The sequence below is a fragment of the Galleria mellonella genome, unplaced genomic scaffold, assembly GCF_026898425.1.
Source record: "Galleria mellonella isolate WM207_F2 unplaced genomic scaffold, CSIRO_AGI_GalMel_v1 utg855, whole genome shotgun sequence".
Lineage (NCBI taxonomy): Eukaryota > Metazoa > Arthropoda > Insecta > Lepidoptera > Pyralidae > Galleria > Galleria mellonella.
Genome location: NW_026442164.1, coordinates 167,535 through 189,708, shown reverse-complemented (window position 1 = coordinate 189,708; position 22,174 = coordinate 167,535). Strand labels below are relative to the sequence as shown.

The 22,174-nt window shown below is 34.5% G+C and overlaps 1 protein-coding gene across 2 annotated transcripts in view; it reads right to left on the bottom strand.

Moving 5' to 3' along the window:
• The window catches only part of LOC113513277 (rho GTPase-activating protein 7), a 422,365-nt gene that overhangs the window by 363,344 nt on the left and 36,847 nt on the right, over positions 1-22,174 (bottom strand). The window contains exon 1 of one of the 2 annotated variants that reach the window (XM_052902003.1): positions 14,780-15,232. The exons of the other annotated variant lie outside the window; for it this stretch is intronic. Within the exon in view, the coding sequence (XP_052757963.1) occupies positions 14,780-14,864 (85 nt within the window). The 5' untranslated portion in view covers positions 14,865-15,232. Of the gene's footprint in view, positions 1-14,779; positions 15,233-22,174 lie in introns of those variants that run through there. 2 annotated transcript variants of the gene reach the window in all.

Here is a 22,174-nt window from a genome sequence, read left to right as displayed (position 1 = left end):
AGAGTATACTGTTTCGCCCATGATACCCCCCATGCGTTGCCATTCCTGAGGACTCAGGTGTTATTCCTCTGTACCCAGTAAATTCACCAGTAAATTCACGCAATACCCCACCCTTCAACACAACTGCTTCACGGTTGAAACACGAACGGGACAGAGGTACCCAAGCATTCGACTTCTGTACAAAGTCTCCCTCTGGGTAAAAGTCGCTACGCTTGGCAGGCAAATTGGCAAGCACAGTTAGCCTTTGATGATATTTTAAGAGGGACGTTGCTAGCCACTCCTTGACCATCAAATTCCCATAGTCGTCTCTTACGACAGACACGGAAAAGGAAAGGGTGGCCTATTCTATGTCGAGGCCACAAGACGAATGGATTTTTTCAGAAATATTTTTTTTTTTATAGAACTTAGAATGGCAAACAAGCTGACGGCCCACCTGATGGAAAGTGGTAACCGTCGCCTATAGACATGAGCAGTACCATGGACATAACAGAGTATACTGTTTCGCCCATGATACCCTCCATGCGTTGCCATTCCTGAGGACTCAGGTGTTATTCCTCTGTACCCAGTAAATTCACGCCATATCCCACCCTTCAAACCGAAACACAGCCATGCAAACACAACTGCTTCACGGTTGAAACACGAATGGGACAGAGGTACCCAAGCAATCGACTTTTGTACAAAGTCTCCCTCTGGTATCCAAACCTTATTCAACTTTTTAATTTGTTCGTGTTTTTACATAGAAAAATGTATGTTGCACGTACAAGTTTTTCTATGCATACGTTTTCTTAATTAGAAATTTTGTCGAAAAAGAAAAATTAATAGATATTAAATATTTAGTAAAAATATAATACGTACCTTACATTCAATTTACTCGAAAGACAATTTAATATTGTACGTTTATACGTAAAGGTTTTATTCAATAAACTTTGATGGAGGGTTCAAATATAAATTCTATTTAAAAAAATCTACTTTGTCTAATAACAATAAATACCAATTTACCTGAATACATTCACAGAGTAGTTTATAAAAGCTCAGTTTACTGCAAGAGATAGTATAACAATTTTAATAAACTAAAAAAAATCACATTGATTAAATAACACATTGTAATGTTATTTTCCGCACTTAAGTTGACTAGCAGTTTCTCGCGATTTTGTTAATTTTGGAGGTAGGTAGATATGGCGTGAATTTACAGGGTGCAAAGGAATAACACCTGAGTCCTTAGAAATGGCAACGCATGGGGGGATATCATGGGCGAAACAGTATACTCTGTTATGTCCATGGTACTGCTAATATCTATAGGCGACAGTTACCACTTTCCATCAGGTGGGCCTTCAGCTTGTTTGCCATTCTAAGTTGCATAAAAAAAATATGAAGTATGTACGAATGAATGGATAGATTGATGGACGCTTGTTAATCTTTCACGCAAAAACTACTGAACGGATTTGAATGAAATTTGGTGCATGGGTTGTTTATCCTAAATTAGCACATGGGATACTTTATATACTGAATCGTGCAGGTGAAATCACAGGATATAACTAATAATAAGATTATAATTTCGTACTCCAGTAATAGTCGCGAAAGGCGCGTCCAACTTAGTGCTAAAGTGTTTGCATAACTCTAGTGCAGACACAGAGAATGAAATTTTAAAAACTGTTTCTCTGCCTTCTATTCCTCTTATTAAGAACCCTTTACCATTTTTTCTTATCTCCTTCAATGTAGTTACAATTTTATTTTGTTTACATTCTCATAGATGTGGTAGAGCCGTTCGTTTTCCGAGCTCTTGTGTGTTCCACGGTTTCTAATTACACTTCACTATTTCATTAACGTCCGTTCTGTAATGATTACAATAATAAAATGACTGTTTGACAATTTAACTAAATGATCATGACATCATCACGGCGCCAACTTCAGTCACATGTAGACGAATGACTTCATATTTTTGTAATTATGCATAAATTTTATATTGTGATGTTTGAGCAATTTTGAGTTATATTTTAGTTTAGAAAATCCCTATTTTTTTTTGAGTAATTTAAAAATTAACCTTTTATGAAGGATTTTCTTTTAATTGCGATATTTTTTGCTTGCAATTCTATCTTAAGTCTATCTTAATGATTATAATATTTGATTTCTCCCATGTCATTTAAAAATATACCTAAATATATTTACTCGATTACTTAATCAACAAATAATAATATTAATTGCTGAATATTCCCTCACATTGACTTTAATTGTAACAAAACGAGTTATTTCGATTTAAAAACTAAAATACTGAACCGATTTTAGAAACATTTTTATAGGACTTATCTGTAGGGATTTGCACTTTGAGATAAAAAAGAGTTTTCCAAATCGGTTTAGAACTAACAGTTATGAATTAACAAACATAAGAAAAAATATAACCGAATTGAGACCCTTCTACTTTTTAAAGTCGATTGATAAAAAAAAAACATGTTCCGTATAAAATTACCAAAGGGAGACTTTGTACAAAAGTCGATTGCTTGGGTACCTCTGTCCCATTCGTGTTTCAACCGTGAAGCAGTTGTGTTTGCATGACTGTGTTTCGGTTTGAAGGGTGGGATATGGCGTGAATTTACTGGGTACAGAGGAATAACACCTGAGTCCTCAGGAATGGCAACGCATGGGGGTATCATGGGCGAAACAGTATACTCTGTTACGTCCATAGTACTGCTCATGTCTATAGGCGACAGTTACCACTTTACATCAGGTGGGCCGTCTGCTTGTTTGCCATTCTAAGTAGTATAACAAAAAATAAAAATAAAAAAAATTGATATTTCCTGGAATGTATTTTAGAATATAGATATGGACAATATAATACATATATTTATATGACGTCAAAAGGGTAAATGTGTAAGAGATTTCACAGTGTGGTCTAGCAACAAGCCAACTTTCCTGACGGGTAATAACCTGTTAAGATTTTAACAACGAGGTTTCCTCTTCGTTCTGGGTGCAGTCACTGTCAAGCGGGGCCCGCAACGTAGCGTCTATAATAACAATCATTACAACAGTTAACTATTTAAATTATTATTTATATTGCCCCTACTATCATTTACCGAGTTCACTTCGTTATATATATACATATATATATATATATATATATATATATATATATATATATATATATATATATATATATATATATATATATATATATATATATATATATATATATATATATATATATAATCTTGGAGGCAATCTTGCGTCTTATATGGGCGAATTTACCAATGATACTGCGTCCTACTGACTTATTGCGTCCGTATACCGGACGCAAGATTGATCTTTATGCCACAGACTCCTTATTGTTAGTATAACGTTTTACCAAAAAATTGGCATGGACGCTATTTGGTCACCTTATTGTAATTCGGCGTATTTTTTAGTTCCGCGGTTTGTCGCACAACATTTGGAGGGCGATACTGTGCGCCGTATATCGGCGCATCGTATATACAACTTTTTTTCCATACATTACTCCGCGAATGCTACTACCGTATACTATAGGCAATTTTCAAGTTTTTATCTGTCTACATTCATTATTTAATTGCTTCCGTTGGTAAAGTATATATGGGAACGTATGACAAGGAGTAGAGATGGAGGGGGAGGGGGTAGCTGTTTTAATTCGCGCGTTTTAATGTTTATTTATTTAAGAGCGGTGTGGCATATGGTCATTTAGCGTCCTTTATGAGCGGACGCTGCAAAGGTTATATACGTGAGTTTAGTGAATATCAGGAGTGAATATTGGAAACGAAAATGAAAAGGAGTATGAGAATTTTACAATTATTGAAAGGTAAGTACCTAATATTTATATTAGTAAGTATACCTTATGTTAGAAAATTAAAGGAAATTTTAAGGACATAATCTTACGTCCCTACCTACATACGTTGATAATTTAGTTATCTTAAACATACAATAAAATCAAGTCAGTTGCAGTAGTCGATTCGTCGTTATAAATCGCACGACCTCATCATGATCATTGTTATTGATGTAGACAGATTTTTTAATAGAAATGACTTCAAAAGTTATTATAAACATTGTCTACTGTGGCCGTGGTATTCCACTCATTTTGTGTTAAATAAAACATGTTGTGTTTGTGACACAAAAATTGCAAAAGATCTTGATTCGATTCCAAATCATTTTGTTTTATCTATGAATCGTGATGATATACTAAAGCTGTGTAATAGTTCCTTCTTTTGGTGTAATATTTGTCAATATGCAATTTACGATCACTACCCAGAAGACGAATGTTTTTGTACTTAAAAAGGTTACCTAACATATTTTATTTATAATCGCAGAAATAATAGACATTCTTAGCATATTAAATATATTTTTGTGTTATTTAGTTATGTACTATTGCCTAATTTGATTTCGACGGTTACCACTTTCCATCAGGTGGGCCATCTCATCAGCTTGTTTGCCGTTCTAAGTTGTATAAAAAAAATTGTTTTTTTTATTCACATTTCAGAAATGTCTGACTAAATTAATTACAATTCGGGAACAGATTCCAACTACACTGTGTCAGCACATGACGTAAGTAGACAATTTTTTTTTAATTTACCAGAGGGAGACTTTGTACAAAAGTCGATTGCTTGGGTACCTTTGTCCCATTCGTGTTTCAACCGTGAAGCAGTTGTGTTTGCATGGCTGTGTTTCGGTTTGAAGGGTGGGATGGATGGGTGGTGGAAAAAAAAAATTGATTTTTTAATACTTTTCAATTTGATTTTTCTATATTTTGTTATATCAGTCCTAATTCATCTAAGAAATATAATCTTAATATGAAATTATTTTTTATTTTCATACTAATTTTATTTATGTGAAAAACTCAACAAATGCTTTCTTGTTTCGACTACATTTATAGAAGTATATTGTTCAATGTCATCAGTATTATCAGTACTGTACTGTACATTGTTCTATAAGCCATGTATAATTATTTCATCATTTGTTCTTTTATAAAAGAAACAATGTTCAATGTTAAATACTTTATTCTTATATTAAAAATATCATTGATTTCTACTTTATATTACGTTTCTCAAAAAAATCATAATGATTAAATACATTAAATTTTTGCATGCATTTATGAATTAAAAATTAAAATGTATTTTTTGCAGACTAGCTCTGATGAATCATTCATACAAGAGAATATGAACTGTCCCGTCATATTAGAAAGAAACATCCAAGAATCAACAAAAGACGTAGATAGTACTAGTCGTCATATTAGTAATAAAAATAATACTTCTTGCGGCGAAATAACTTCCATTGAGAGGTCTTTATGCAATAAAAATTATCCTTTGAAACAAGATAATAATAATAATGTTCTTGGAGACAGTAATAAAAATGAGATAGTAATACCTAATATGCAAATCCCTCAAAAAAAAAAAGTAATCCGTAATAAAGACTTTTGTTTTTACTGCAAAACTTTAGTTCTAAATTTTGCGAGACATTTACTAAGAAACCATGCTCTTGAAACAGAAGTACAAAAAACATTATCAGTACCTAAAAAAGTATAACAAGAAAAAAACTTATTACGGAACTAAGAAAAAAAGGAAATTTTATACAAAATTCTGTCGAAGTGACGAGGCCCATGAGAAGACATAAATATACTAATTATTTACCTTGCACTAATTGGTTAGCATTTTCTTTAAGAAATCTTTTATGGAAACATAAAAAGAAGTGCACTGGAAAAAATACTAAAAATGTGCAATCAGAAGCACAAAATTTGTTAATAAAACATTTGAAAATCGATGAAAAACTTAAAGAAACCGTATTCCCCAGAATGAGACCTGATATCGTTTGTTGCTAAATCAGATTTGCTCATTTGTGCATTTGGGTCACAATATATGAAAAATCATAGACAAATACATTTTGTGAATGTAATTTCTAGAAAAATGAGAGAAGTAGCTAAATTGTTAATTGAAATAAGAAAAAAGATCAATCGGTGAAAGATTTATTAGGTGCACTTAATCCGAAATATTATGATCTTATAGTGTCAGCTACAAAGGTTGTAGGTAAATATGACTCGGAAAAAGATACATTTGATTCGCCTACATTTGCAATGAATATTTCTACTAGCATAAAGCAGTGCTGCAATATAGCATTTATGCTTGCATTAAAAAAAACAAGGGCCATACATGGAAGTAAACACTGCTGAAATAGAAGCGGGCCTCAAAACTTTGATACACCTTATAGATTCTAATTGGAAATATGATGTTTCAAGTCAGGCTACGATCGATCTAAACAAAAAAAAGTGGAATAAAGTTACCATAATACCTTTAGCAAATGATTTAAAAATTTAAAGAAAAAATTCCTAACAAACACGCTGAAGAAGCTGCCAATAAAATTAAGGAAGGTTCTTATCATCTTGGGGTATACATACAATTATTAGGGACAATATATTGCAGAGTTTTGCTACTGAATCGGCGCAGACTTGAGGAATTTCAAAGAATTACGCTACATGATTACTTGGAAAATGACCTAAATACTTCTGAAAAATATGAAGAATTCGATCGGACGCTAAGTGCATCTGAGCGAGTTCTAGTAAAAACATTTAAACGAGTTGTTGTTAGAGGCAAACGAGGACGTGGGGTTCCCATGTTATTTAATAAAGAAGTTCAAGATGATATAAAACTTTTGCTTACAATAAGGGACAAATTTGTTTCTACAACAAATAAATTACTGTTTGGGAACCCAGGATTCGAGAACTCGATATATGGTTATAAAGTTTTGGAAAGGTACTCGAGGTTATCTGGAGCAAAAAATCCGAAAGCAATTTCTTCCACAAGACTGAGAAAACATTTAGCGACGCTATCACAAATATTTAGTATGTCTGAAAATTATCTGGAACAATTAGCTACGTTCACGGGGCGTACTAATGAAGCTCATAAGAAATCGTATAGATTGCCAGATGATGTGTATCAAACTGCTAAAATTTCAAAACTTCTAATACTTATGGAAGATGAAAAAGCAGATGCTTATAGAGGGAAAGGTTTAGTTGAAATAGATTTAGATCTAAATGAAGAATTGCAGGAAGGAGAAAAAATTGTAAATGATGATATTTTAGATTTTGATTTACCCACACCACAATTGTCAGTTGAAAATTCTTGTGTACAACCTGGTCTTTGGATTGAAAATAAAATATCTGAACTTAATCCCCAGGTGATGACAATGACAGATAAAAGAACTGAAAAAGGGAAAAAGAGAAACTTAGTACCCTGGTCTATGGAACAAAAGAAAATTGTTACCAAATTTTTCAAGAGCCATATACAAAATAAAAAAAACCTCCCAAAAGATTAGAATGCGAAACTTTAAAAGGACAATACCCAGAACTGTTACAAAATAAAGACTGGCTCAAAATTAAAGTTTTTATTCAAAATATTTATTCTAAAAAATAGGATAATTATCATTACATTGGTTTATTTGAAGCAAACTTACTCCAAAAACTTGCTTATCTTTTAATATGACCCTTTATTTAAAATATACATATATTAATATAATTAAGATGTGCGTGTAAGTGTTCAAAGTAATATTATTTATATTGAGCTTACAGATTTATTAATGTTGCTGATGTTGAGCGATGAAAATTAAATAGACATTTATTTTATTACACTATAGATTTAACAATAATGTGATTTTTGTTAAAAAATTTGTTAGTTACTGTTATTATAAGAGGTCTTGTTTGTTTTTATAACATTTTTTATAAGTATACAGATTGTACTGATTTTCTTTAAAAGATAAAACAAATATTTGATTGTAATTATAAGTTCTTTTATGTAATTAAAAGCTTTGTTCTGAATAATTATTTTACAACGGCACAATTCTAAACCTATGAAAGGTTTAGAATTGTGCCGATTTTGTTAGATAAATAAAATAATAACGTGCTTCGATTTAAACATGTTGATGCTTAATGTTACTGTAAGAAATCTTATTTGTATTCATTACATTCATTTAACAGATTTTAAAACTGATTTTCTTAGACAATTTATAAAATAATATGACTCAAATAAAGAAATACTTTTGTTTAATGTTATTATGAGAAATCTTATTTGCTTTGTTATTAATAATTTTATTTAATAGATATCTGTACTAATTTTCTAAATAAAACAAGAATGTGTTTTTAGAAAAAATCTTTTAATTATAGTACACCTTGCATGTATGCAAATTTAAAAAGTATATGGAAGTAAAATACCGTATGATTACCATTATCAAGAGACGCATAAAGTTAGTTAAATAGAATACATAACATACGAAATATACGGTGCGCCATATAGTATCTGTCTTAAAAGGACGCATTTAAATTTACACAAAATACTATAAGTATACGAATATACTGAGTGCTGCATGATCTGCGAGACGAATGGACGCATGAAGTTTGCATGACATACAAACTATATACGGAATATACAAATGTGCCATATGATTCCCGCTATGAACGGACTCCGGAACGTCGGCTAGAAATATGGAAAATTGAATATTGATATCTGCTATTTAAAAGAAATATAATTATGAGTACTGATTTTAGCACGAAATAAAGTAATAATATTCACTTTCAAAACAATTGTAATTTTACTGCAACTGGGGGATGCAATAAGTATCGGAAGTGAAAAGACGCAAGAAGTCGTCTGCGATTTATATATATATATATATATATATATATATATATATATATATATATATATATATATATATATATATATATACTTACAATATTTCATTTAAATTCGTTTAACAGTTTTTACAGATTAGCATGAGTAATCTTTTTTTTATACCACTGAGGTGACAAACAAGCATACGGCCCACCTGATGCTAAGCGGTTACCGTAGCCTATGAACGCCTGCAATACCAGAGGTATTACGCGCGCGTTGCCAACCCTGAAGAAACCTCTTTACCCCCCTTTTGAAGAGCCCCATGCTGTAGTCTCTTTTTTTTATTTTTACAACGCAGGGGGCAAACGAGCATGCGGCTCACCTGATGGTAAATGACTACCGCCGCCTATAATCACCCACAAAACCAGCGGCTTTGCAAGTGGTAAAACCTCGGAGCAGGGAGCTCATTCCATAACCTGAGTGTTCGTGGGAGAAAACATCTATGTAACCGCGTTGTACGCGACCATTTTTATATTATTAAGATATCCCATCGAGGTAATGATATTTATTTTTGTTATTATTGGTAAGTGACAACTTTATTTTCACATTACATAAAAAAAATATGTAATATATTTATCCTGAAAATTACTGAGACATATCACAGATAATACAATAACACCTGAGCCCTCAGGAATGGCAACGTATGGGGGGTATCATGGGTGAAACAGTATATTCTGTTATGTATGTCCAAGGTACTGCTCATGTCTATAGGTGACGGTTACCACTTTCCAACAGGTGGACCGTCAGCTTGTTTGTCTTTCTAATATGTATAAAAAAAAAACAGATATTAGTTTGTGATTGCAACCCAGCCATAAGTAAACTCTGGAGTTTGTCTCAGAGCATTAAATATCATTTCAAACTCACAGCAGAGCCTGAAGCCTGAATATAATGTAGTTTTGTCATCGTTGTTAGTCATTAGTGTCATTACATACACTGCAGAGAGCGTCATTTAAGTGTTAGGTCCTAGGAATTAGTTGCACTCTAACTACATTTTAATAACACTGCTAAAGGAATATGAATTCCAGGTGAAAATTGTGTATGTACACGAGTTTTCTTAATAACGATAATTCATAGAATTACAAATTAAATTTTAATTGCCGTAAACAACTCCAATAATGAAATGACAGCGCTGTTTATCTCAATAATTTCGCGGAATTTATTTATATATATAGAAAATTCTTTAAGGAAATGCAAGTGAACCATGAAATTTAATAAATCGCAAAGGTATTATTTTCAAATTATAAATATTTCATACAAACTTCTAACATAAAAACAAAGGTATTTCATAATAAAACAATGTAGAATTACTTTAATTATTTATTTAACTCTTTATTGCACCAAAAACATAAAAGTAAACAATGATATATAAACAATTAAAGTGAAATACAGGAGCATGAAGTAAAAATTGAAAAATATATACATAAAGGTACAAAAGGCGGTTTTATCGCTAGGGCAACCTCTTACAGATCTTTTTTATCGATAATTAAAGTAGAAATCTACCAATATTTTATGTAGTCTGTATCTCAGTGCTGGGTAAAACTGAGCATTTTGTTGAAAACACACTAAATATTGATGTTAGAAAAAAAGAGATTGAAGTAGCACTAGGCAGAGCATATTCATCGTATGCACTCAAAACGATACCTCCATGAAACTAGAATATGGATCCCGACAGACGGTCAATGATGTTGAGGAAATACAAACCATGATGACACTAGATTGATGATATTTATATCTTAAAAAAAAAACTTAGGAATAATAAATTTCTTAAAAGTTTATACTAAAACCTGTGTTTTAATATAAACTCTTATAAAATTTCTTATTTCAATTACCTATATAAGTTGAGCAATCAAAATGATTAAATTAATAACAAAGTCAGATAACATTTTCAAAGCAAATTTTTAGAAGTTTTTTAATTCGTTTTTATGTAATATTCATGAACTTTTTGGCAGTGTGTCTACTGCTGCCAAAAAGTTGATGAATATTCAAACGATTGAATTGCAACATAATGGCTGCGACTTTTTTGTGTTCGCTTTTTTATCGGATCCCTTTTACGGACTTTATGGCCGTGGCAAGGTCAGCATCTCGTGTGTGCTGGTGCTGTGGTGCGGCTACGTCACCGTGCACGGTCAGATGGCCATTCAACTAAGCACAAATGCTACACAAGTTTACTTATTTTAGTAATTTATAAATTGTATTACTCCTCTCCGTCCACACGTTGTCCAAAAATCGCTTTTTTCGCTTTCGAAATTGTTTCTCAGAGGATTTAAGTGTATTGCCAGAATTTTGGGTCATATATGCAACCACCAAGATTCAGTAAAATACTTGGTTTTATTATTAAATATAGTTTTTACATTATTATTTATATTATTTTACTACTACTTGACAGGGGGATGGTAGGTACATATTTAGTTATTTACATTTTGTTGTTTGTATAGATGACGTTTGCCACTTTTAACTCACATGCGTTATATGTATTCTCAGCAGTATATAAAGAAACTCAGGCACCTTATGGATCTAAGTTAAAAAATTAACTACTTAATTACAAGCAAATTTCTAGCAAAGCACGTCTGTAATTTTTTAAAATTACCTAATTTTAAAAATGTATAAATCTTAACAAATTATTTCTAAAATCCAAACTCTTCAGTCACAAAAGTGAATAGTATGTATTTATAAGAAATTTAATGTAAAAATTAACATTTATTTAAATTTTTCAAGGTAAGAAAAAAAAGAGAAAAAGTCCGAGCAAAAGGTCAAAACTTCAAATATGTCCAGACAAATCTTTATGATGAAGATGGAAATTGTTTGAAAAAAACCACGAGATAAGAGATTTTATACTGCGATCTTTCTAGCTCTCGCTCCACTTTACCAAACCGTCGATATAAAACCTTCACCAGAATATTATTTGCGGCATAAAATTATTTTTCACCGAGCCGTAATTTTGACAAGTACTCACTTATCTTGATGTCACGTTGAATTTCACTAAATACAAAAAACATCGCGTTTTACAATGTTATCTATTGTGAACGGAATTTGTGCCAGAGGGCAATACATTTTAGGGCTATAAAACCCTATTATTGTTGTAGTAGCGTCTCTCTATCTCTATTTATATGTTGTTATGACAATAAAATAAAAAAAAAGAGATTTTATATCACAAAATAGCTTCACAACACTAGTGTGAAAGGTTTCAATGATCAAACGAACTTACCTATAGTGAAGTTCGATCAAAATTATCTTGACTTCGTAGAAGAGATTTAAGGTCCCTCCTACCTCTGCTTATAAAACCCAAATTAATATCAATGTTGCTAGCAGTTGCTATCTTATGCTCTAAATAGAATGAGGCTGGGTCTGAATGTGTCGGCGTAAGAAAGTGACAGTCATGTCATTAAACATTTTTTATTCCTACCCTCTGAATGCTTGTGCGAAGGGTTGCAGCGCAGCGAGGCTACTACATAGTCAAAGATAAATCTCGGAAATGAAGTCAAGATAATTACGGTTCAAAACGGTTTAGAATTTAGGAAAATATCGTATAATGAGGAAAAAGGTTTTAAATTTAATGAGTATTTTATATGTATTCCTATTACATAAGAGTCCCATCAATATAAAAAACCGTTTACCAATTTTTTTATGCAACTTAGAATGGCAAACAAGCTTACGACCCACCTGATGGAGTGATAACCGTCGCCTACAGAATATGTATATATAGTCGAATCTTCACCCAAGATTTAATAATACGACAGGCGGGCGGTTTGACAAAAGCTGTTAGATACTGACGATGTTTTATAACACTCATAGAAAAGGAAGAGGTAGCCCATTCTATGCCGGGACCACGTGGCAAAATATTCAATATTTTACTAAAGTTAGTGGAACTAAGTGTAATAATAATAATACGAATTTATAAAAAGGGTTTTATTAGTTTATGAGGGTTTATTTTAGTTTGACTCACCAATTTTCTCGGAAATATCTTTCCTCCTACATCTACTAAATCCAATCTTGATAGCTATCCCCTTTTATTTAGATGTTGCGTATTATTTAGACAAAAACCTTTGATTTTATCCTTAATTCCATAATAATAATAAAAAAAGAATAAAAAAACAAATAATAATAATAATAAAAGTGTACTGGTTCTAAACAAATAATTGTTTAGAATTATTTTGTTTAATTCCACTATCATTAGTATGTGTGTGACTGCCAACACTCCAAGATTGACCACCACTATTATTATATATGGCCATGTGGTCCCATCATAGAATAGACCACCCCTTCTTTTCCCGTGGGTGTCATAAGAGCCGACTAAGAGCGAAGGATGGACAGCAGCGTCCCTCTTAAAACATCTCCAAAACCTAACTGCGGTTGCCAATCCGCCTAGCAAGCGTGGCAACTACTGGCAAAACCGCTAAGGGAGAGGCCTATGTCCAGCAGTGGACAGGTAAAGGCTGATATGATAATGATTATTATTATTATATATATCACTGCTCGACGCCCAAACTGCGAACATATAACACTAGGCTCCTAGCAGTGATCTAATAACTTGCCTGAAGATGTTTCGTTTAGAGGTAAAACACGTATCGCAAAACGTATGCAAACCTAATGGCAGTCTGAGATTAGTGGCTAGTATTAAGTTGTGAAACTTCTGGTAATAATAGTGGTGGTCAGTCTTCGAGTGTTAGCAGTCGCACACATACTAATGTTAGCGGAATTAAACAAAATAATTCTAATAAAATAACTAGTGATGTGGACTTCAGCAAGATAACACCTAGTTCAGTAAAAACAAAGAAGTTACAAGAAATCAGATTTATGATATTTACGTATTCTTTTTTTTTTTTTTTTTGCTTAACGTAATATTATATCAACGCTAATTCTAAACCCCTTCTGTCAAACCATCGTCTTTTTCAATCAAAATCTCCGTTATTAATTTTATAAAAATTATAATACTTTTTAGTAAAAAAATTCTAATTATAAAAATTTCTACACTAGTGACGTAGCTGGTATTTTATACTTTTTTTTATCGACTATCGCGCCCTTACGTCACTGGCGTGACAATACCGGCGAGTCGCCGCGCCATAATGAAGTGCCCGACAAATAAACAAGCCTGGTAGGAATCTAGCTCACCTTGGCTAATATTTCCTACTTACTTACCGTGTTCAACGAGTAAGCATCGCCCCCGTACCACGAAATGCGACACGCCCGCACTTTGCACAGAAGTTATCATACAAATAGTGTCAAACTCGTGATAAAGTTTTTTTTTTAACTACTCATCACTATTGGATAAATACAAATGCGTGGCTAATATATATTATATTAATAAAAAAATTCATAATCATTTCGAGAATTTACAGTTATATCGAAATACATGTTAATATACTTAATATACATTTTGATTTAGTTATTTTATATAGATAGAGATATATTTATTGATAATTTTCAAAATTATAAGTCAAATTTTATTTTATATTTGTATTAAAAAATAATAAAATTACGTAGTTAAATAATTATATTTCCTACATACAAAAAAAAATGTTTTAAAAAACACATCCGATTAACGGACGATTTATCTTTCTTATCTAACAGATCGCTCTTAGATACGCCAAGTGGGTATTAAATAGTTTTTAGAATGAACAAATGAAGCGAGCTATTTACTGAGTCAATCATTCAGTCGGTGTGTATATTGATTTTTGCCGAACACACCTGTTTGGTTTGGCAAAGGAATTCCAATTGCCTCATAGTACGAAGTACAACGATTAATTCTATTCTATCGATTTAAACGAATCGATTCTAATTCCAGTTTGCAGATATCCAATACAATTTTATTTAATAAATATACCTAATTTACAATGATTAGTTTGTAATATTTGCTATTAATTAGAGTACTTATTATAATGCTAAGTGCTGAACACGCTGGCGGCGTGCTATAAATTTTAATTAGTTCGAAACAAAACCACTTTAGATATACCTTATCGGTTTTATGCAAATTCAACATTTTCGAACAAATGAGCCACGTTTGTTATTAAAAACAATGTGGCCATAACTGAACAGTCAAATTGCGAAATATAACGCGAACGCGAGCATAGTTACTGAGGTGGAACGCAAAAAATAAAACCTTATTGAAAAAAAAAATTGTAAATGATACATACCGTTTTGAATCGAAAGAGCTAACAGTTCGCCGTCTTGCAGCCATCGTAGCTCGCTAATTATAGACATATCAGCTTGGTACGACATTAATGCGACATGATAACAGCATAACAACAAACACCAGTAACAATTAACAGATTACTCGGCTGCACATTACACTTGACCACAGCACCACCACTAAACCGCTGGGCGTAACATAAAAACATTTTATGCGATTTGAATTATTCATAATAAAACTCGCGCCATAACAATCTAGTAATTAAATCGAGCTCCTAACTCGGGAACACTAATCGGGAGCGTCACTGCACTATTTCACTGTTTCCCAGTTCGTGAATTGTTACGAAACGTCAAATTTTGACAGCTGTTCGATCGAAGTTGGGGTGAATGAACGGCGCGCGCGCGGCCACCGACTCGCGTGCACTGCGCGTCGCACTCAAAGCAAACTGACTCGGCCTCCGGAGCCCGGTGCCGCGCCAACCGCTCCATGGCTTGCACGCGCTAAGCGGGGGGCCACCTTATGACATGTCCTATAAACGATACCGTATCGATACCTTTGTGAACATCGATAAATCGTACAACACTAATAGCTCTGCCCTATACCAGCGAAAACACTAAGTCACTAATTTGTGTTTTAGTCGAAACATGTAAGCTAATAGTAGGAGGTAGCTTATGTGATTACCGCTACTACTATATTAATTGGATTATCGCAAAAGACATTCCTATTCAAGTATTGAAGCACTTAAAGTGAGTGTTTAAACTACGGGTTTTTTTTTCAATGGATGATAATGGAATGGTAACCCCGCCCGCGCTATCGGTATACACCTGCGGGGTACCAGTGAAGGATGACAGGTGAAGATGAAGTAAATCAGTTAGCCCATCGTGACGAACTCAACAAGAATTGTTCACGATGGTTTCCAGGGGAAACCACGTGGAGGTCGACCTAATAAGGCATATTGCTAGCAATGGGGCTGTCAAACTCCATTGCTAACAATCCCTCTCCCCCTTTAACTACGGATTAGTTAACTCGTTAATATTAACGAGTGAAAAAATAATTAAAAAAATAAATAAATCTAAAACAAATAAATATTTTTTTTATACAACTTAGAATGACAAACAAGCTGACGGCCCACCTGATGGAAAGTGATAACCGTCGCCTATAGACATGAGCAGTAACAAAGACATAACAGAATGTACTGTTTCGTCCATGATACCCCCCCCCCGTTGCCATTCCTGAGGACTCAGGTGTTATTCCTCTGTACCCAGTAAATTCACGTCATATCCCACCCTTCAAACCGAAACACAGCCATGCAAACACAACTGCTTCACGGTAGAAACACGAATGGGACAGAGGTACCCAAGCAATCGACTTTTGTACAAAGTCTCCCTCTATAAATAAACATCGACTTAGGTTAATGACGTTTCCAATTTTTTATATGCAAAGCGGAATTATGTCTTTACAAGTGATTTTTACATTGGATCAAACCACTTTTGCCCCACAAAAAACACTAACATAGACATACCACTTTTTGCTCTACAAAGAAAAACCAAAACAGAAGTCATCTATCTCTCAGATCTATCTATCTATCAAGCGACTTAAAAAATCACCAAACTTCTAATCGCGTAATAGCTGACAAAATACAGTTGGCTTCCTTCTCTTGGAAGTCGCGTAAAAAGCGAGCAGGTGTGCAAACACCTTCACTGATAATGATGCACTGGAACCGCCATTTAATTATTAATAAAAAAAATAGGCAAACCAGGTGTTAGCTGGTGGAAGTCAGCTGCTCACACGAACGAACGGTTCACTCAGTTTATTGACCGACTCAAAAAAAGCAAAAGTTATACGTTCAATTCGTATCTTTTTTTATACAAGTATGTACACCAATTTCTCCAAAATACCAAGTGCGATTTTCATGATTTCTTTTTATTAAAATGTGTTTAAATGATTTTTGTCAAAATTACATCAGTTTCAAGTTCTACCGCGACTTTTACTTGCTCGGATATGAAATTGAATGCTATATTTTTTGTATACCACTGAGATGGCAAATAAGCATACGACCCACTTTTTTTTTATCGCCTGGAAAATGCTTTATGCAGATCCCTACACCTTGTGGGAGGTGAATGGGTACTGTGGGAATCCCCCGTAAGGCGGGGGTGCCCCCACCAAAAACCAGACGATATACCCTCGAGGTGCCATATGTCGAAGACATGGGTTCGCTTTCGCACTCACCACATCTCCGACGGCAACATACGACCCACCTGATGGTAAGCGGTTACCGTAGCCTATGAATACCTGCAATACCAGGGGCATTACGCGCGCGTTGCCGACCCTGAAGTAACCTCTTTACTCGCTTTTTGAAGAACTCCAAGATTCAAGTATGAATATTAAAATAAACTACCTATATCCCGCTGGTTCGCTCATGGTCGTATCGTGATATTGACTATAACCTTCTTCAAGAATTCAAATACAAAAAAAAAATTCAAATAGTTTTCATAGCTTAGCGCGTTCAAACAAACAGACTTCCGTTTTATAATGATAAATACGTGACGATCGATTGAGTTGTTACGGAGCCAAGTGGTAACAAACAAACTCACTCTACAATTGTGCATGAAATTAAATTTTTTTGCAATCAGTAGAATTTGCTCTCGTGTTCATCCTGTGTTGATTTTGCCACCAGCATCTATGTGCTGCCGCGGATGCTCATTATCAGGCAGGCCGTATGCTTTATCGACAACCTCGTTGTACAAAATGTGCAGACATCTACAATTACAGTACGGGAATTCCGTAGAAGGTGGCGCCGCGTGTGGGCGCCCAGGGGCACATGTCCTCCGCGCTGAGGAGTCACAATACACTAAATCTATTCACGCCTCTTTTTTACACTTAATGTCCTGTCCTTTGGTCCAATTTACAAGCGTTTAGCATCTGGTAATATTTATTTTATGGATCAAATAATAATATAATAATAAATTTCTTATTTTCAAGTATATACCCAAAGGTATTATGATTAAAAATTCCTTTTAATTAATTAATACAATTTTACATTATTAATTTTTAAACTATACATTAAATACAAAATACCAATTTAAATTAAATTCCATTTATTAATTTATTTTTACAACACAGGGGGCAAACGAGCATGCGGCTCACCTGATGGGTGACTACCGCCGCCTATGATCCTCTCACAACACCAGCGGCATTGCAGAATTTTTGTAAAGTTTAAAAATAATAATATAATAATTGAAAATCTTGTCGTATCGGTTTTCAGGAAATATATTATTGATTCCAAAGAATGGTTGTTACTGGAAGAAAATCACAAAAAAACCAATTTAAATCAAATCGTCCAGATGATTGGGATGAAACTTTATTTATATGGCGGGCTATACTTTTTTGAGAATCACAAAGGTATCAATCCGAACAATACAGCCCGTCTAATAGTAAACGGTCATGATAAATTCGGTGAAGATGCACAGAGATGCAACATCTCTGCGCAGAGTGTCACGTAAGGCGTTGACTATCGAAGAAACGCCCGACTTTGAATATATCCTTTTTGAAGAACTGTGGCCATCCTGCCCAAAGTTGAGAAAATAATCCAATGCGGCCTGACATAATATAATTTCAGGCGGTGTGTATATGTGTTTATATCGAAAAGCTAAAAACTTTTTTGTACTACAAAGGTAGCAAACAAGCATATTATAACCCGTCTGATGGTAAACAATTACTGTAGCCTATGGACGCCCGCAACACTAAGGCTCGTCATATTTTCGTTGCCAACCCTGAAAAAACCTTAATATACCCTTTTTGAAGAACCCCATATGGAAAAAGTTTGAAACTAATAAAATAAAAAGTGTGACATAATAGATAATTACTACTGTTTAGTAATAAACATAAAATTAGTATGTAATAAAATATCAAAAAAAAAAATTTGGAACCTATGATACTATAGACAAGTAAATAAATAAATACTACTAAACTTATTACACAACGCCATCTAGTACTAAACCAAGCAGTTTGTACTGTGAGATAAACTGACAGACATGCTTAAATACTATTAGCAAATAAAAGTTTTAAATTTCAAATAGTCATACCTATTGTCCTATGTCAGTATATAGTTTGGCAAAAGAATATATACAGTAGTGTATTCTTTCGCCAAACTCAAATGTATACTCAAATCACAGACGTAGTAATCATTATACTTTATAATCCAGTGATCAAATTGACTAATTTATCATGAAAACATCAAATAATTACCTATCATTTCTTTCCATCTTATTTTGTGAACTTTATCATAATTGCGACTTTGGTAACCATGTCTAAACCTACTATCACAGAATTTACTCTTTTTTTTTTTATACAACTTAGAATGGCAAACAAGCGAACGGCCCACCTGATGGAAAGTAGTAACCATCGCCTATAGACATGAGCAGTACCATGGACATAACAGAGTATACTGTTTCGCCCACGATACCCCCCATGCGTTGCCATTCCTGAGGACTCAGGTGTAATTACTCTGTACCCTGTAAATTCACGCCATATCCTATCCTTCAAACCGAAACACAGCCATGTAAACACAACTGCTTCACGGTTGAAACACGAATGGAACAGAGGTACCCAAGCAATCGACTTTTGTATAAAGTCTCCCTCTGGTAAAAGTCAAATCGGTAGGTATGTGAATGCAATAAAAAATATGTATGTCATAAAATATTTACCTTGACGTCAAGTATTTTAAAAGGCAAGCAAAGAAACGAGCACTGTAATGATTTTGATTGACTCCGATGTTTTCTCTAGAGACTACAGTGTGGAGATCTTTAAAGAGTATATTTATTAGCTTCACGTCTCTTCCGTGTAATCCTAACATAGAAAAGGCGACCCTTTCCTTTCCCGCAGGTGTCGTAAAAAGCGACTAAAGCAGCAACCTCCCTCTTAAAACATCTCTAAAGCCTATCTCCGGATGCCAATCCGCCTGTCAAGCGTGGTAGCTATTGGCAAAACCTCTCAAAGGAGGCTTATGTTCAGCAGTGGACAGTTAAAGGTTGATATGATGAAAATGTCTTCAGGGTGTGCCGGATATCCCTGACGCTCCTGACATCTATATAGTACAGTGATCATTTTTCATCAGATGGGTTGCTTGCCACTTTCGTGATATAAAAAAAAACACAAAAGTTAATTTATAATGATAGGTTAAGTTGAACTTCTCTTGCTTCTTTCCGCTTTCGCGGCTGGTATATATATTTCCAAGAAGAAAAGTCTTCTCTGACAACGTACGGGTAAACGCAGTGTAGGACGACCCCCACTAGATGGAGTGACAACCTGAAATGCATTGCAGGGAGTCAGTGGATGGAAGGTGGCTCGGGACCGTTGTCTATAAACTGACGTTTATGGGGTAGGCATACCGGATGGATAATGGCTGAAATTATGATATATTTCCGTATATATAAATCGCTCGACGCTTATACTTTGGACCGGTTGTTAAAGCAAAATGTTACACTTAGTGTCAGTGTCGCGCCGTAATTCAGTTGGCGCTGATTGCAAACATAACAAGCGTAGTGTGCGCGCGTCGCGCGTCGCGCGTCGCGCCGCGTCGCCGCCCGTAGCATAGCATTGTGTGTGGGCGACCGGGATTACAACTTGACACATGCCCTTTATACATATTCTATTTTTATTTATTTTAAAATTAATCATGTCCTTTAGACTTACAGCGTCACGACAATTATTATTGTTAAGTACTAGCCGCTTTGCTCGAGATTTCTTTACGTAATAGAAACTGTAATGAGGGTATTTGCAATAAAACCAACGTAACTGTCATAGCCCGAAGAATAAGAATGCTAAATGGCAATGGGCTAGTCACATAGCTTGAAGAACCGACAACCGATGGGGAAGAAAGGTTCTTGAGTGGCGACCGCGCACGGGCAAACGTAGCGTAGGACGACCTCGCACTAGATGGAGTGATAACCTCTGAAATGCAGGCGTCAGTGAATACAGGTAGCTCAGGACCGTTCTTTATGGCAATCTATGGGGAGGGTTATGTCCAGCAGTGGACGGATAATGGTTGAAATGATGAAGAGATAAATTATTTTATGTGACTAGATTCGATTTCAGTAGAGAGTTCTGGTTTGCCCGAGTTACCAAGTTATAGAATACCCAGTTATAGAACCTATTGCATTACATAAATGGCTTCAAGATTCCAGATCCCAGAGACGGAACTCTCGCTCTTCCATTATTGCGTTATGAAGGACAAGAGATGGTGCAATGAAATTTGATGTGGGAGGATATGGAAGATGTGGAGTGGTATTTTTAAACAATCGCCCCTATGTGCAGATGCCCGATTGGCAATATGGCGGCAGACTAGCAAATGTATGGAGTAACATTGATACTATAAAATTTATATTTTTAAAGATTAGTCTGAACTGAAGACTTTATTTTATTTACATAATAATAATAAACTCTTTATTGCGCGTAATAGAGATGTTTTTTTTTATACAACTTAGAATGGCAAACAAGCTGACGGCCCACCTGATGGAAAGTGGTAACCGTCGCCTATATACACGAGCAGTACCATGGACATAACAGAGTATACTGTTTCGCCCATGATACCCCCCATGCGTTGCCATTGCTGAGGACTCACTTATGTATTCTTCCTCTGTACCCAGTAAATTCACGCCATATCCCACCCTTCAAACCGAAACACAGCCATGCAAACACAACTGCTTCACGGTTGAAACACGAATAGGACAGAGGCACCCAAGCAATCGACTTTTGTACAAAGTCTCCCTCAAAAGTATACAAGAAGTATTTATACAGAATGTGCATTTACAAAAGATGACCTTATCGCTAATAAGGTATCTCTTGCTGGCATAAATAGTATATAAATGGCATATATAGTAGCCCTGGGTGGGCGTATTGGGAGACTGTAAGGCTCACCCAGTGGATGTAATAAATAAATAAATAAATAAATAAATAAGTACAGAGAGAAAGGTAGATGGCGCATATCAGACACAGTAAATACAAAAGGAATCAAACATAAATATCATTTATATAAAAATAAGATTACAATACATATTAATCAACTTGACTTTATGGACACCCATTGTTATAGTTTCTTCCATACATACACTTACATTACTTACATACACACACTCTAACTTGCCTGCCTCGCTTTAGAATTATAATTTTTGTTTGTATAATTAAAATCCGTTGTTTTTTTTTTTTATGGGTGAAAATGGTATGGTAACCCCGCCTGCGCTAACGGGATACGCTGGCGGAGCACCAGTGAAGGGTGATAGATGAGAATGAAAACAGGCCAGTTAGCCCATCATGATAAATTCATAAGGAATTAACCATGATAGTTTCCAGGGGGAACCGCGAGGAGGTCGACCTGGATGGGTATATTGCTAGTAATGGG